Source organism: Idiotropiscis lumnitzeri, chromosome 2 (genome assembly GCF_059441095.1).
Source record: "Idiotropiscis lumnitzeri isolate Australia: NSW breed Sydney's pygmy pipehorse chromosome 2, RoL_Ilum_1.0, whole genome shotgun sequence".
NCBI lineage: Eukaryota > Metazoa > Chordata > Actinopteri > Syngnathiformes > Syngnathidae > Idiotropiscis > Idiotropiscis lumnitzeri.
In genome coordinates this window covers 1,281,741-1,298,462 of record NC_142392.1, presented here as the reverse complement: position 1 = coordinate 1,298,462, position 16,722 = coordinate 1,281,741, and the positions used below count along the sequence as shown (strand labels likewise).

Here is a 16,722-nt window from a genome sequence, read left to right as displayed (position 1 = left end):
GCTTTTTCCAGCAGTGTCACAGTTTTAGTGAGTCAGTTTGCTGCTTTTTTTTTTTCTTGGGCACGCTCGTTATTTTTCTCTCTTGTGCGGACAGATTATTGCTTTCTTTTTTAGTTTCTGTTTCATGTTTTTTTTTTCCCAGTGACACTTGCTGATCCCGCTTGTCTTGGCTTTCTTTTGTCGCTACAGTGAACGCTTCTTTGTCAGGCTGAATAAGAGTGGCTTGCCCAAGTCGCCGGAGAAGACGGAGAGACAGTGTACACTGTTTGTGGTGAGTGGCGAACGCCAACCGTTGCGGTGAATCCGTCCAAAACCATGTTTTCCATTCCCATCAGGATCTGGGGAGCAGCGATCTACGCAAAGATGTCTACATCGTCGTGCACATCATCAGAATAGGTGAGCATCTACAGTCTTGTTTAGCGCACATCAAGAATCATCTACTAGTTTGGCCTCGTCGTGCTACTAGTGCTACTAGTCATAAGTGGCACTAGTAGTGGAAATTATTCTACTCGTGACACGTCTTTCTTTTTGCGCAGGGAGAATGGGCGCCGGGGAGAAAAAGAACCAGTGCAGCGTTCAATACCGTCGCCCGTTCGGCTGCGCCGTCATCAGCGTCGCCGATCTGCTCACGGCCGACTCCAAGGACGACCACCTGCTCAAGGTTTACGCGTAAGTCAGCGGCCGACGCTTCGCCACCTGTTTTGTGAGCAACTTTCAAGACCACAGACTTCCGCGACCAATCGGAACAAGATTTCATGTCATGATTCATATTTTGGCATTTCTGATTTTTATTGTTCTTTCTGATGTTTCAGGTGTAATACAGAAAGTGAGTGGTACCAAATTCATGAGAACATCATCAAGAAGGCCAATTCCAGATATAACTTGTCCGGATCCAACACGGGTAAGTCGGGCTCAACGATGAATCCACGTTGCTATTGTGGGTAAATGCAAATTTCCAAATGATAAATCCTGCAATCCGCGCGTAAGAAATGCAGCACCCCCGTGCCATCGCAAATCTGGTTGCGTCCGTTTCCGCTCGCTCTGAGTCACGTTGTTTTTTGTGCGCACACAAGTTCTTCTTTCCAGACGAGCGATTTGAAAGGCTTGCGTGGCCGTCTCCGCAGGAAGCCTGCAAGTGCTTGCAAAACGCATTCACACGCGCCGACGCAAATAGCCGCGTACGCGCAACAACAACATCAGCACTTTGCCATGGCAACGGCTTGGCCGGAGGTGTCAAAAAAAAAAAAAAAAAAGCGATTCGTCACAAAGATTTCACCTGAGATTGTCGAGAAGTTTGACTCCGGTGAGGGGAAGCTGTGTTCACAATCGACAAACACACCGAGTCAGCGTTTCTTCTCCCAGAGGGCAAACGACTTGACGAGAACTCGAATGGTAATTTATCATCAGCCGTCCCTCAAATTGCATCTTCGGGACGCGGCGATTATGCTGAACGTCACAGACGGTCTGCGCCGTATCCGATGCCGGAGAATTGCAGCATACTGAGCTGCCGCTCGCTGTGCGATTGAAATGGTGCAGCGGAAAATAAATAAAAACGATGGAGCAACACAAGTAGACAGACATGATCAATTTGAGTGATCCCGCTTGAGATTTGCGAGCATATAATTGGACACGGCAACTTGTTTGAAAATCCTCTCAGACTCTCGCTACATAAAGGCGCCGCAGATCTCCATGCATAATTTAAGACCCGTGATTTAAAACACTTCATGTCAGCGAGACAATTAAAGCGGGTGCAATGGTGTGCGAGAATGTGTGTCATCTTTGTTTTGCTTGAAACAGGCCTGGCACGGCTGCAGGAATTTCTTATTAGCGCCCAATTAGAAGCGCTTTCAAATAGACAAACCGGACGGCAAGAGGCCAAGAGTCCGGTTCTCGTCTTGGGAACATTTTTTTTTTTTTGTGGGGCAGCGCATTGAAAGGGCTGGTTTCATAAGAGTGTTTGTGCAAGCGATGAGTCAGGCCAGGTAGTTGCTTGAGCTCTCACCTCCACGCCAGCGTAGGCAGCGGCAAGCAGGCCGTTCTGCCGCACACAGCTCTTTTGTTTTGGACGCACAAAGATGAGGAGGAGGAGGCTGGCCGGGTGGGCTGAGGCCAGCGGAGGTTGACCACGCTTTTGTCAAGCCGAATAATAATGAGGTCCGTCGGCCCAAATGACGCTTTTCGAGTCCACTGTGGCGGTAAAAAAATTTTTTTTTTTTAAAATAGCGCCCCCTTTAGATTGTATTGCCATCGTGCTTGTGCGCCTCCGCCAAAATTATTATTGCAACTCGTCTTATGTAAACGGATGGTGTCAGCTTGAATTGCGAGCTGCAGAAAAATGAATCATAACTAGATTTGAAATACCAAACAAGCTCATCCTGTCAACACATGCATGGAGTTGCGCATCGGTTGAAATTCGCCCGTCATAAATGGCCGGCTTTTTTTTTGTGGCCGTGTTGACAATGCGCAATGAAGGAATTGATCAGACCCAAATTCATAAACGAGCTCGCACTTTGCCGTCTCCATGGGTCTCAAGATGGAAATATTTCCCTTGGATTTTTAACAGCGCTTTCCTCTCTTGCCGTCGCATCTCAGGACTTGAGAGGCCCCGTCACCGTTTTCATCTCCCCAACAAGACAAAATCCTCAAGCGCGACCTTTTCTGTGCACATTTTTATTCATGCTGACATTCGAGGCTGTGATTTTTAATATAAAAAGAATTGCGAATGAGTCACGGGTGTTTTTTTTTTTTTTTTTCTCCTCTCTCTTGTTTTGAGCAGTGGGTGTTTGGTTGCACACACGCAGCCGCAGCGCTTTGCGGTTATTAATGTCGGTGTCAAGTTTTTGCTGGTGTGCGAGGCCTCACCGAACCCACACGACGCCAATAACGAGCCTCTTTTCAAATGTGATGAAATTCATTTTGAATATGTAAATTTTTTTTATTTTTTATTTTTTTTAGGGCTGGCGGTGGCTCTCCAGCTCCTCCACGGCGACATTGATCAACTGAGGCGCGAGTACATGGTGCTCTTCACACGTGGCGTGTCCATCACGAGGAAACTGGGCTTCTCTGACGTCATCATGCCAGGTTATTTTTCACATTAACGGGTTGTCTGTAACGGAAGCCCCATTAATGTAAAAATTCATTTAAAAAAAACAAGCATATGCATGATATACGTTGACCTGCCTTTTGATATCCACTGCCGTTGCCTAGGCAACACCCTCACCCACTGCTTGAGAGCAAATTACATTTACTTGATTAAGTATTCATCTTAATTCTCAGGTGCTCACAGTGCAGATAGATGCCTGTCACATGACGCAGACGCCTCGGGCCTCGTCAGTACGGCGCCCGTATTGTCATGCACCACATGACGACTAGAAATAGAAAAAGTGCTGAAATCGATTTTTTTTTTCTTGGCTTGGCCTCACATGAAGGCCAAATCCTTTTTTTTTTTGGTGTGCAATCCTCGATAAAGCTTACTTTGACATAAGCGAGGTGCTCTGTCTGGTCACCCCGATAAAGAGCAAGCGCAGACGGCGGGTCCCCCAGCGCCTCACTAACACAGATTTATGTCGGCTCTCTTTGTCTGCGTCGGACTACAAACCTTTTACACGCACTCGCACTCGCGCTCGCTGTCTGTCGCTCTCCGTTTCTGACCAAGAAAGTCTGCCCCCCGGGCAAAGGAAGCCGCCTCGCTCGCTCGCTCGCTCGCTCCTCTGTGAACAGCGGCATCTTTCTCTCCTGTTTTTGCTCGTCTCCGAAACAAATTGCACCTTCTCCACTTTCCTTTTGTAGCCATTGAGTCTATACTCACCTGCCTATTTTTCTTTTTTTAAATCCATTTGTGTGTGTGTGTGTGTGTTGGGGGCAGTTACAGGATGGGGAGTCTATAGGATGCTCTCTGTTGCTATGGTTACCACTGTCAAGAGCAAAAAAAATCCATTTTGACCCTAGAGATGGCATTATGAACTGCCCACATTTTCCCTTCACTGGACTCGTAAAAATGATTTTAGATTATCAACTTTTAGATTTTTTTACGTCGTTTTTCTGAACATTAGCGTCCGAGTCACCTCTTGAGGCGGCGACCTTACTTGCCTTGCAGGCAATTAGCTTTTTTCCTTCGCCTGTTGGCACGGCGCCATGAGCACGTCCACATGCGGAGGGCAATGACAAAAAAGATGACCTTAAAAATATATTAGATTATTGTGATCATAAAATCCAAGAGGGCAAAAACAGTCGACTGAAGTCATTTGATTTATTTGTCTTGACTGACATTCAAGTTCAAATGTGGATGATAGCAGCTAAATGTCAGCTCGCTGGGTTTGATTTAACGACAGCACAAAATGTGTCATTAAGTGCCGCTAATGTAAATTCTGTCAGGATGCATTAACACACACGCACACACGCGCGCAAATGTCTCCAAGCTGTTGGGAGGTCATTCAAAACACTGCGCTTGCTTGCATAATCAATGCCTGTTTTTTTTTTTACCTTGTAGGAGAGATGCGGAATGACCTTTACGTCACCCTGGAGAAAGGAGAATTTGAAAAGGGTGGCAAGAGTGTTGCCAGGAATGTGGAGATCACCATCTACTTGCTGGATATTGGCGGGCAAATCCTCAAGGTAGAACGACGTTTAAACGTTGCTTCCTAATCCAAAACATGACACTGAAAGATTGTCGGAGGTTTTCCGTGATCACGTGTTTGCAATTTTCAACTCGTCTCCGTGCTAAACGCCTCCAATTGAAGTTCTTAGTTAAGTTAGCGCATCCCTTAATGGCTCCTTATTTTTAGCTGCACGGAGCTAAACTCTTCATTTAAATACGGCTGACCCAGATGAGAGCCGCACCTCCGGCGTGTTGCTCATCTCCATCTGCTTCGGTGGTTTCCCTTTGGGACAGAAAATAGAAAGGCGCGGAAAGCGCGTCCTTCCCGTTCCAACGCATTTCATTTCCCTTCAGGGTCACGTGGCCGCCGGCTCGGCGGAACCGGGCGGGGACGAGTACCGCTCGTTGGTGCTCTACCACAACAATAGCCCACGCTGGGCGGAGCAGATCAAGCTGCCCATCCCCGTGGACATGTTCCGGGGATCGCACGTTCGCTTTGAGTTCCGACATTGCTCCAGTAAGTGCCGAGCTTCTCCATTTCCGACTGTGTTGACATCAAACCGCCAAGTGGCAAACCTGCTGCGTTTCATTCGAACCGAACGGGATGCCTGTCCGTTGAAAATGGATCTGAAAATTGCAAGATGGCGCCGTCCACTTTTCTACGTCTCGTCAACCAATGACATGTTTGCGTGCTTGTGGTGCGTTCACTGCCCGCTGACATCTTACTTTGCGCCTCCCGCAAATGCTCGACTTGCTCTCGTAAATGTAGAGAATATGGAACCGTGCTTTGGTCGAGTGATGCCGTTTGTGTTGGCTTCCCTCCGCAGCGAAAGAGAAGGGAGAGAAGAAGCTGTTCGGCTACTCCTTTGTCCCTCTGATGCAGGAGGACGGACGGACTCTGCCAGATGGCACCCATGAGCTCATTATCCATAAGGTACGAGGCCTGCTTGCCCTCTGCAGGAAAAAAAAACAAAACAAAGCTTCTATATTTGTCTTGAATCAGAATTTTGAAATCCTGCCGTTATTTCATTTCCCTTTGCGTTTTGGTTGCGTCCTTTTTTTTTTTCTGCACGCCAGCTATTTGTGTGCGTCTCGCAGGTTTCCTCCCAAATGGCATCACGCAGTGTATGATTATGTGATTCACGCCTCCTGAGTGCATCCGTGTTGTCCTCTCACTATTTGAGAGCCAAGTCGTGTCCTCGGAAGGGACTCCTGAACTTGTAATTCTCACTGTACGTGCTTTTAAACGCGGACCCGGTGTGCCTTGTCTGCGTCCCTCAAGATCATATTACAGACCTGCAAAAAAAAAAAAAACGCACTCTCATGGCTTCAAACCTTTTGGTGGTGACACATCAAAAGCCCGGAGCAAATAAATGTCTCGTTTTAAAAACGTCCTGCTTGGGCTATAATTGCAGACTGTGTCCTCAGCTGCAGGCAAGGGGGGGGGGGGCCGCAAACCTCAGGCTGCGCGCACAATGACGTGCACGCCGCATTGATTCATTTGTCAGCCGCCGGGCTCGACAGTCACCCAACGTCTGATTTTTAATTTATTTTTACCCCTCTGCTCGCTACAGGCCTTCAGTGGCATTGTCAGATGCTTTCCTTGCTTGGTTGTGGGGGGGGGGGGGGGGGTTGCTAATGTCAGATGAAAGTTGCTGAAGAGCTCAATGCAAACTTGCATGGCCTAGTTTCTCGTCAGACCCAAAATAGATGCTGAAGCAGCAGTCCAAAGTGTGCGCGAGCTTTGGAGCTCCGGCAGCCTGAGCCGAGCGCGAAGGCGGCGGCGGCACGCTCGATCAATAAAACAACGCCGGCCTCCTTCTGCGATTGGGTAACTCCAACTGGCAACATTGGAAAGCAAAGAAAAACCCAAAAGCGGGATCATGAGATAACCAGTTGATGATCGACTTCCGCTGGCGTTACGTGAGGACCTTGAAAGAATTTGGGCATTTTGCCACTCGCTTGTCAAAGACGCAATTTCATTTCATGGGAAATGATTCATGTCGAATAAAAAGATTTTAAGTCTGACGTCAAAGTGAGAATCAATTTTAGATACGAGGCTGTTCTCGTTCAGACATTTCCATTCACGAAATAAAATGTAAATTTAAAAAAAATGATTCATTAATTTTGGAAACAAGTAGTTTACATGTTGACTTTCTGTTTATCGTGCACTCAACAAATGCTGTAAAAAAACAAAAAAACCCTCCCAAACCTTTCTTTGGAACCCTGGTCCATATTTTCATAGCGACCTGTTCAATTAAAATGGCCGACAGGTGCAATTTGGACCGACAGACTTTTTTTTTTTTTGCATGCGACTGAATCAATTGTTTTCTTTTCCTTTTTTGTGCAGTGTGAGGAGAACAGCAGCTTGGCCGACTGCACGCGTTATCTGAAGCTGCCTTTCTCCAAGGCCAACATCCCGTCCAACAACCAAACGCTAAAAGGCACCAAGGAGTCTTTTTGGATCACCAGCTTCCTCTGCTCCACCAAGCTCACGCAAAACGGTAAAAAGCCGTTTTAGTAAGCGGACGTCTGCATCCTCGTATCCTGCAGTGGGTCGGTCGGGTCGTGGGGCGCTTTTAGCCGCACAAGCCCTCTAGAATTGGTCACAGCCGTTGGAATAATTGCAAGTATCACAAAGCGTCATTTTTTATGACCGACACTAGATGGCGTGGGGGCTGCGTATTATTCTCGTGAAATTCGGCACCTGCTCTTTGCTATTACGATGAACTCAGGAAACGAAACCCGATTGGTCCACTTGTATAATAATAATAATATTCCCTTTATTAGTCCCACAATGGGGAAATTCGAGATTCGAATGTGTCCTGAACGCGGCGCCTTAGACCACTCGGCCATCCTGGCAGCCATGAAAGTCTCTCGTCTCCTTTTTGCAAGCGCACGCGAAGCTGTCAAATTTCCACTTGATGTGACGTTAGCAGACGTGCAGAAAATAGAAAGAAAAAGAAAAGCTGCTTCAGGTGAAAAGCGATCGGGAGCGACAGCGGAATTCTCTTTTATTCATGCGTACGTCTGGGGACGCGGCCAAATGACTTCTTTTATGCGGCTCCACTTGAAAATGTCAACATTTGTTGGGTTGTGCCGCCGTTCATCGAAGGCGGCGCCGATGTCGCTCTCATGACGCCGCTTTGCTTTACACGGCTTGTCACTTGTGGCTTCTGAGCTTCTCACGTTCAACTGCGTGTTTGCGCGCCCTCAGGCGACATGCTGGACCTGTTGAAGTGGCGAGCGCACCCCGAGCGGATCAACGACAGCCTCTCCAAGCTCAAGGAGATCGATGGCTCCGAGATTGTCAAAGTGGGCCCGATTGATTGTTGACGTTTCCCTCTTGAGGACCTTCAATATCTAAAATGTCTCCTGTTCTTTTTTTTTTTTTTTTCCCGCAGTTCCTGCAAGACACCCTGGACACACTTTTTGGTATTCTGGACGAGAGCTCGCAGAGATACGGCCTCAAGGTGTTTGACTGCCTCGTAAGTGCTTTCTCGCCACAAACAAGAATAAAAACGCCACCCGCCGTCGGACGATGGTGAGACGCAACACATGAGAGGCCCGTGAAGCAATCTCGCCGCGGTCACGCCACGGCGCGCCGCGCTGATAGATCTTTGTCTGGGAGCTCGGCGAGGTGCTCAGAGTGATGAAAAGATATGACAATGTGACGCATTTGTCTAGTTACAGTTTAGCTTTTTAAGATCAGATATTAGTTAGTTAGTTTAAGGTACCCGCTACTTCTGGAGGCTGCCGACACCCTTTTCCACAGGGTGTGTAGAAAATGAAAAGTGTATCTTGTTTTTCTCCCGCAGGTTCACATCATCAATCTTCTCCAAGACAGCAAATTTCAGCACTTCAAGCCAGTCATGGACACGTACATTGAGAGCCACTTTGCAGGAGCTCTGTCATACAGGTGTGTAGTGGCAAGCAAAATGCTTTGGCGCCCCCTTGTGGCAACTCAAAGAAGGGTTGGGGGGGAGGAGGTGCTACCTTCTTAAGCAGGCCATTTCATAGCTGGCTGTTCTGTCTGCCTGTCGACTTCACACTTTGTGTACCTGCTAAGATTGAGCGATGATGTTATCGCACACACACACACATTGCACACACCAAAAAAAGTGTTTTTCCTCTCAGCATTTTTTTAAGGTCTTCTTCTTGTGTATGTAACGTGACAAATATTTTGTATTTATTTTTTTTTCAAAGGGACCTGATCAAAGTTCTCAAGTGGTACGTGGACCGCATTGTGGACGCCGAGCATCAGGAACATATTCAGCAGGTGCTCAAGGTGAGAGGCGGTCTGTTGATTTTCACTTTAAGCATGAAGGGGGGGTGAGGGGGGGTGGTCCTGAACTTGAGAAGTTGTGACACCTCATTTCAGATTGAGACAAATATCACAAAGCCATTTTCTGAGCGACAGTTGCCTGATCATGACCCCCCCCCCCCCCTCGCTATTTTCCAGGCCAGCGAGTACATCTTCAAATACATCATCCAGTCTCGCCGCCTCTTCTCCTTGGCAACGGGAGGCCAGAACGAGGAAGAGTTCCGCGTGTGCATCCACGAGCTCTTCATGTCCATCCGCTTCTTCCTCTCGCAGGAAAGCAAAGGCGCCGGCCCGGTGGCACAAACGCAGGCACGTGCAAATCTCTCGTCAGCATTTTTTAAACATTTCTTCTCCCCGCCCCGCCTCCAATTCCCTGACTCCGTGCAGTTGTAATTGAATCATTTCATGCTAGCAATGGCAGTGGCGTCAAAGCGCGCTGCGGCTGCTTTCCTTTCCCCTGCTGGGAGATGGCGAGTAGCGGCGGCGACGGATTTCAAGAAAGAGCAAAACAAACAGGATGATCGTGGAAATTACACACTTGTAACCGAGTGGGCAAATATGCGCCGATTGCCTGCGTGTGTTGGATGACTCTCATTCTGTGTGGCCCCAAATGATCGCTTCATGAGAATAGGATTGGCATTCAAGTCATCAGCAGATTCCAGCGGTGCCCAAAAAAAAAACAAAACAAAACCTACCAGGCCAATTTCTCTGAACTTACTGAAGGGATGAGGCAAGCACCGAGCAAGAATCAAAATACATATTACCATACTTTTTTATTTTTTTCTTGCAGTGCTCCATACTAATTATGCAGAATCCACTGGAAGGAAAAACTCATAAAAAGGATGACTTTTACATGAAAAAAAAAAGTGATCCCAATTCTGCTTTTTTTTTTTTCCCCCTAACGAACCTCACACGGTTGCGTCCGCAGGCGGTGTTCCTGCGAACCTTCCCGGCCGTTTACGCGGAGTTGCTGAAGCTGTTCACGGTGCGCGAGGTGGCCGGCTTCGTCCGCGAGACGCTGGGCAGCCTGCCCGCCATCGTCCACGCCGACTGCCCCTTGGAGGCCGTCAAGCTGCAGTGCCTCGCCAAGACGGTGGAGAGCCAACTGTACATCAACGCAGGTGAGGCCGCGTTCGTCTCCACGCCGCGTCCAGCCACCGCCTGATTCCGTTTGTCCTCGGCGTAGAATCGCGGTGCATCCTGTCGCCGGTGGTGCTGCGCATCCTGCAGGCTCACATGCACGAGCAGAGAGACCTGGTCATGTGCGCGCGCATCCTCACCAGCATGCTGTCGCTCATCAAGAAGGAGGAGAACGGAACCTCGGTGAGTGTTGCCGACGCGCAAAACAAAAAGCTTTCATGCGAGTCAGACATTCATCACATTTGGGTTTGAAATTGCCTCCCTTTTTCGAGTGCTCCAAAAAAGGTCAAATGAAGTTGACTCGGAGCGCCTTTTAGCTTGAGCCCGAAGTTTCACCCCAAAGCCCAAAATATCCCTCTCGTTTTGTTTTCCTTATCAGCTTACAGGAAATCCGGCACACTCTTATGCGGTGAATTGCCTCTGCCATTCACTTCTAAGAGTGTGCAAGTGAATTATGGCCGTCATAACCTGGAGGGAGAAAAAAAACAAAAACCTACAAGCTGCAGGAATGAGTTTTCCAGCAATTTCCCAGCCAATAGGCTGCGGGAGCCGATTGCTTTGTTTTGTGCGTTTACGGTCAGTTTGTCAGAGCCACACTGGCCGCCGCGCACTCCGCTAATGAGAAACATCAATTTAGGAAGTGGGCGCTGTGCCACTCGGCTCCAAAAACACACACACACACACACACACACACCAGGTCTAAAGCGACGTGACAGCGGTGACAGTCAACGGGCCTGCCCGGAGCTTCTTCTCATTATGGCTCTGCCCAAAGCCTGTCACCTGTCTGATTTGTCAGACACACACACACACACTTTGCATTCTTATTTAAAACTTGTATCGTCAGCTTCTCTGCTTTGTTTGCTCGGCCGGCAGGAGCCGGCGGTATCGGAAGAAGTGGACCTGATCGTGGAAAGCTTGCTGGGTGTGCTGCTGAGGACCATCCTGGAAATCAGCAACCGGCCGCAGCCTGCCGGGCCTGCCATGAGACTTCAATTCCAGGATGTCACTGTATGCGTATGCGTGTGTGTGTGTTGCTGTGCTCTCCTTTTGGCAAGTAATTATAGATTTGAAAAGGACTTGCTGCAGTGGCGACTACAATTGTGCCAACATCGTTAACACAAATGGCAGTAATGAAGATTTATAATGCAACACACACTCTTTGGGGGGTTGGCGGTGAGTAACGATGAGCTCATCGTCACCACGTCCTGAAGGATCCTCGGGGAGGGGAGGGACACTGGCGTCTTCCACATATCTTGCAGCTGTCCAGTAAAGTTAATGAAGGGCACACATGTGATAAAGACTGCATTTTACTTTGGCAACTCTGCAGAATAAAATGCAAGCAACCACAAAAACACTGACACTTGATGATCACGCTTTTCTCCGCGTGTGTGTGTCGTCCTGCCAGGGGGAGTTTGTGGCGTGTTTGTTGGCGCTGCTGCGACAGATGAGCGACAGACACTACCAGCAGCTGCTGCAGGCGTTCGGCAGCAAAGACGACTTGAGGGTACGGGCGCTCGCTCGCTCCGCATCCGATGACTCACAGCGACCGGACTGCCGACGGACAAGCGTTTGGTCAAATAGCTTCAAAATTTACATACAGACATTTCTTCAAAAATATTATTAGCTCGTTAAAGTTGACAAACTAAACCTAAAAGAAAATGACATATTGTCTATTTCAAACAACCAGAATGATCTTCTTTGTTTGTGCCTTATTTTTGTGTTCTACTGCCCCCCTGTGGCCGAGGCGAGTATACCAGAAGTGCAGTTTCAAATCATGAGGCAGAAACTATGAATTCATTTGCTGATTACACATTTTATAAAGTACTATCGTGTGGTATTTTTGCCATTTTAGAGCATTTTGACTTTTTCAAGACCCGCCGGATGTTGTGTTGATGAATTAGAGATGCACAGAATTTACCAAATGTAAGAAAAAAATACATTTTCCATTCATTTTTAATCAGCAGTGGAACAAAATGTCTTCCAGTGGACTCCCAAGCTGGTCTTATCTGATATCGAAAGTGTCGCTGCCATCTACTGGCGGTTGTGCGTCAGTAAAGTTGAAATTTCCAGTGGCGCAAGTTGACTGGCACTACGACAATGCAAATAACTAAACAAATAACTGTATTCTTGGCTGCAGGACTTCCTCCTTCAGATCTTTACAGTCTTCAGGATTCTCATCCGACCGGAGATGTTCCCTAAAGATTGGACTGTCATGCGACTGGTTACCAACAAGTAAGCGTGCCCCCCTTGTCGCTCGTTCTAGTCCAAATAATTGTTTTTTTTCATGGTATCAGCAGTTTAATACGTGCAACTACCTGTTATCTTTTGGGCTGTCACAACGGCCGCTTGTCCAGTTAAGCAACATCCACAAATTTAGTTGCTCATGCGCTTTAAACGAAACGTCAGCGGTTCATGGGACAAAATATGTGATCGGAATTGCCGTGGCGACTTAGTCGAAATCTTTCATGACTGATGGCATGACGGAAACATTTGTTTGTTTTCACATGATTTGGTCGCGAAGTACGTCTGCCATCTAGTGGTTGAGACGTCTTGCGGCTGCTTGGCCACATAAACATTTGGACTTTTATATAAATCCCCGTCCCTGCTGTCGAGTTTCCTCGTATTGATGCCGTTTTTATTCCACGCCGCCGCCTTCTTGTAAGTGACTTTCTGCGGTGCTTCTTACAGCGTCATCATCACCACCGTCCTCTACCTCTCCGAAGCCCTGAGGAAAAACTTTCTCAATGACAAGTTTGACTACAAGGTAAGATGCAAAAGAAGGCCGCGAGCCTCCAAGAAGCCTTAAATCAAAGCGATGTTGGGCGTGGGCTGCTTTTCAGGTGTGGGATTCGTATTTCTACCTGTCGGTATTGTTCATCAACCAGCCCTGCCTTCAGCTGGAGTCGTTCTCTCCCTCAAAGAGGAAGAAGACTTTGGAAAAGTAAGTCTCGAGCCGCGCCGCGTCGCGTCACGTCAACGTCGCGTCACGTCATATTCTTGTACCTCGCAGGTACGGCGACATGAGGGTGATGATGGGCTGCGAGATCTTCAGCATGTGGCAGAATTTAGGTGAGCTCTCCTTCGCGGCAGACGCTACAAAAAAATGTGGGATGTGAAATTGAATTGGCCGCGCCGTCTCCAGGGGAGCACAAGTTGAACTTCATCCCGGCGATGATCGGTCCATTCCTGGAGGTGACGCTGGTGCCGCAGCCCGACCTGAGGAACGTCATGATCCCCATCTTCCACGACATGATGGATTGGGAGCAGCGGCGCAGCGGCAATTTCAAACAGGTTCGTCGCGGCTGACGGCAAAACGCGTCCTCTCATCTTAAAAAAAAAAAGGGTGTTGCGGAAGTCAACCTTTTTTGAACGTAGGTGGAGGCCAAGCTCATCGACAAGCTGGACAGCTTGATGTCGGAAGGCAAAGGAGATGAGACGTACAGGGAGCTCTTCAACAGCATGTGAGTTGGACGACGCTTCACTCAAACTTCGACTCTTAAGCATTCATCGCACAAAGCGGGGGAAAAGTGGACGAGTACGAGGCTTTAAGTTTAAAATGGATTTGGGCGGGCGACATTGCCATTTTTTCACCGTTTTGGTCACTAGCGTCTTATCACCTTCATCAAATGAAGACGCCGTCCGCTCATCTTTGTTTACAGTCGCAACAATGTCACAAAGGTGTTTTTTTTTTGATGGAGCTTTTCTATTCATAACAAAGAGATGTGGGAAGCTGGCTTTGGTATCCTAGCAACAATAAGCCTGTCTGCAAACCAGCGCGCTGCAAACAAACACACACTTTGTTGGCTTTTTAATGACTCGAAGATGTTTTGAGGGCTTCCGAATGGCAAGGTGAGTGCGGGTCAGCGTTCGTCTTCACTTTGCATATTCGCACGCGCGTCCGCGTCCAGTCTTGGTCCCGTCCGTCCGTCCGTCCTTGTCTTTCCAGGTTTGTGCTCCCGCATGCTTTACGTGCGCGTGTGTGTGTGTGTGTGTGTGTGTTACATCTCATTTCTTTGACTATTTTGTCTCTTTCAACTGAGCGTCGGTGCAATGTCACAAAAAAAAAATCCCATCATGTACATGCATCGCCTTCGCCTTTCATCGTCAATCATGTTGAAAACTTTCTGTCGCGGATTCCAAAAATTGGCCGTCAAAATGTTTCATTTGAAATTGCTTTCTTTTTCGCCTGCTTACAATTGCAGCGCAAATTGTGGCGATTTACTTTTTAAACGCCAAGATTATTTCCTCCTTCCTAGCGCGACTAACTTCCAAACTAACCTCTCTGTGTGTGTGCTGATATTAATCGTATTAATTTATCCCGCCTATGCTTTCCCGCCTGGAGTAGAATTCCTCTGTTTGGTCCGTACCCTAGGTAAGATGCTCTTCTCTTTGTTCTCTCGGTGTCGTCTTTTTGTGAGGAGCGGTCCAAAATGAAATGCTCCCCCTTTTTGTCGTCTTCGGATGGTCTCGTTTGCGTGGTCACCTCGTTTTCTCACCGCATTTGACATGACTTTCGGCAGCCTGCTGAAGAAGATCGAGCGAGAGACGTGGCGGGAGAGCGGCATTTCCCTCATCGCTACCGTCACACGATTAATGGAGAGGCTGCTGGACTACAGGTGAAAGGGCCTCGACGCTTCCAATCTTTTGCCATTTAAGATTTGTATTTAGTTTTTTTTTTCATTCTTCCCTTTTTTTGGTCACAGGGACTGCATGAAGCTTGGCGAAGTGGATGGCAAGAAAATCGGCTGCACTGTCAGTTTGCTGGTGAGTACGCCAAAATTCAGGATTGGGATTAGTGCAAATTCAAAACCTTCCGGTGGTGTGTTATCGCTGCTCAGAATTTCTACAAAACAGAACTGAACAAGGAGGAAATGTACATCCGTTACATCCACAAGCTGTATGATCTGCATCTGAAGGCGCAGAACTACACAGGTAAAAGAACACGCCAGGGTTTGAATACTTACCATTTTTTTTTGTTATAGTTATTATTTCATTTGGACTTTTTTCAATTCACTTTTATTAGTTTTTAATTTGCTTTGTTTTGTATTTTTTAATTTGAGTTTTTTTTATTAGTTTTAATTTTAGTTTTAGTTTTTGATTTTAAAAGGAAAAGACTTTATGGTATTGCGTGGTCAACGTCTGCACAGCTCTACATTGATGCAAAATGAAATAAATTTTTTTTCTCGTTTTTATTTTATTTCACAAAGGCAGCTTTATTTATGCCGCACATTTCAGACTCAAGGTAACTCAACGTGCTTCCCAAAATTAAAAGCACAGTATTTTAAAGCATTTACAAAAAAAAGAGTTCATATTTCAAAGCAAAGCAAAAAGAAAAATGAAAAGTAGGGTATGAAAATGACTTAAATTTTTAGATTTTGGACAACACGATTTTAAAAATGCTTTTAAAGATCATAATCACAGATCATTTTTAGCCTGCAATTAAACACATTTTTTTCCGTTTTTATTTGACGTTATTTCACTTGTTTTTGTCAACTGCTGCGCAGAGGCGTCGTACACACTGCTGCTGTACGACGAGCTCCTGGAGTGGTCCGACCGGCCCCTGCGAGAATTCCTCAACTACCCCATGCAGAGCGAGTGGCAGAGGAAGGAGTTCTTACACCTCACCATCGTCCAGAACTTTGACAGAGGCAAGGTGAGCCGTGGAATTCCAATTAATCTCCTTTTATTGTCCATATGCAGCCACAGTCTTAATTATTGCACTTGGAGTTGACCTTCCCCGCTGAGTACGATCAGGGCAAAAGGAAGAACCTCTTCAACACTCGCGCACACGCCAAATAAATCCTGTTAACTCCGCTGATGGAAAGACGGACTGTACATGAGCTCAATGTCGTCTGCCCGTGCGCAGAGATTAGTCTGCGGCGGGAAAGGAGAAGCAGGCTGTCCATTTAATTAGCCAGACGGCGGCGACGTGAAGGAGAGAACCAATTTGGCTCCCCTGCTTTGTAGTCGACCATTTGGCGCCACCTAGTGCACGCAGTTGAGCTCTGCAGCCACAATTGAGTTGCTCTTGTTTGTTGTCATCAGTGTTGGGAGAACGGCATCATCCTGTGCCGAGAGCTGGCCGACCAGTACGAGTCCTACTACGACTACCGGAACCTCAGCAAGATGAGGGTGAGCAACCCACGCCAAAGAGAATTATTTTGTTTTTATTTTTATTTTTTGTGGCGGGAGCATTTATGCATTTGTATTTGTGTCGCCAGATGATGGAAGCGTCGCTATACGACAAGATCATGGACCAGCAACGGCTCGAGCCAGAATTCTTCAGAGTGGGATTTTACGGAAAGAAGTTCCCCTTTTTCTTACGGGTAAATCACAAGCAAAAACTTGTGCTTCACATAAACTAGTCGCTCATTGATATGCTTTTTTTTGCCTCAATCGACATGCAACATCATGCCGGAAACGTCATGGTCCAGTAGTCAACTCATCGACTAGTTTGTACAAGCACAAATATATTTTTTGTGACTATTCTGCTTGGTGGTGTGCCGTGAGCTTTTTCTGACCTAAAATGTGCCGTCTTTGCCAATTGGGATCACGCTTGCGTTTCAAGAAAATTGACGAGAATATGTAACATGTAAAGCACTGTAAATATATCGACCGCGGCTCCAAGGCTCCGGAAGAACTTGAGAACTAACGCTCGAGT

At 47.2% G+C, this 16,722-nt stretch overlaps 1 protein-coding gene across 4 annotated transcripts in view; it reads left to right on the top strand.

Annotated features, from left to right (window-relative positions):
• Nucleotides 1-16,722, top strand: part of dock4b (dedicator of cytokinesis 4b) — a 53,942-nt gene that overhangs the window by 23,356 nt on the left and 13,864 nt on the right. For 2 of the 4 annotated variants that reach the window (XM_088287050.1, XM_088287049.1), the window contains exons 8-38: nucleotides 190-271; nucleotides 336-396; nucleotides 537-669; nucleotides 813-901; nucleotides 2,956-3,081; nucleotides 4,490-4,614; nucleotides 4,952-5,114; nucleotides 5,425-5,531; nucleotides 6,948-7,101; nucleotides 7,815-7,912; nucleotides 8,002-8,085; nucleotides 8,416-8,516; nucleotides 8,804-8,885; nucleotides 9,060-9,230; nucleotides 9,850-10,042; nucleotides 10,108-10,244; nucleotides 10,935-11,069; nucleotides 11,467-11,565; nucleotides 12,199-12,293; nucleotides 12,750-12,825; nucleotides 12,902-13,002; nucleotides 13,072-13,130; nucleotides 13,204-13,352; nucleotides 13,437-13,522; nucleotides 14,407-14,433; nucleotides 14,582-14,677; nucleotides 14,765-14,825; nucleotides 14,900-14,993; nucleotides 15,566-15,714; nucleotides 16,107-16,193; nucleotides 16,283-16,387. In XM_088287050.1, coding sequence (XP_088143176.1) covers nucleotides 190-271; nucleotides 336-396; nucleotides 537-669; nucleotides 813-901; nucleotides 2,956-3,081; nucleotides 4,490-4,614; nucleotides 4,952-5,114; nucleotides 5,425-5,531; nucleotides 6,948-7,101; nucleotides 7,815-7,912; nucleotides 8,002-8,085; nucleotides 8,416-8,516; nucleotides 8,804-8,885; nucleotides 9,060-9,230; nucleotides 9,850-10,042; nucleotides 10,108-10,244; nucleotides 10,935-11,069; nucleotides 11,467-11,565; nucleotides 12,199-12,293; nucleotides 12,750-12,825; nucleotides 12,902-13,002; nucleotides 13,072-13,130; nucleotides 13,204-13,352; nucleotides 13,437-13,522; nucleotides 14,407-14,433; nucleotides 14,582-14,677; nucleotides 14,765-14,825; nucleotides 14,900-14,993; nucleotides 15,566-15,714; nucleotides 16,107-16,193; nucleotides 16,283-16,387 — 3,325 coding nt within the window. The remainder of the gene's footprint in view (nucleotides 1-189; nucleotides 272-335; nucleotides 397-536; nucleotides 670-812; nucleotides 902-2,955; nucleotides 3,082-4,489; nucleotides 4,615-4,951; nucleotides 5,115-5,424; nucleotides 5,532-6,947; nucleotides 7,102-7,814; nucleotides 7,913-8,001; nucleotides 8,086-8,415; nucleotides 8,517-8,803; nucleotides 8,886-9,059; nucleotides 9,231-9,849; nucleotides 10,043-10,107; nucleotides 10,245-10,934; nucleotides 11,070-11,466; nucleotides 11,566-12,198; nucleotides 12,294-12,749; nucleotides 12,826-12,901; nucleotides 13,003-13,071; nucleotides 13,131-13,203; nucleotides 13,353-13,436; nucleotides 13,523-14,406; nucleotides 14,434-14,581; nucleotides 14,678-14,764; nucleotides 14,826-14,899; nucleotides 14,994-15,565; nucleotides 15,715-16,106; nucleotides 16,194-16,282; nucleotides 16,388-16,722) is intronic. The other 2 variants (XM_088287052.1, XM_088287051.1) reach the window with 1 other exon arrangement.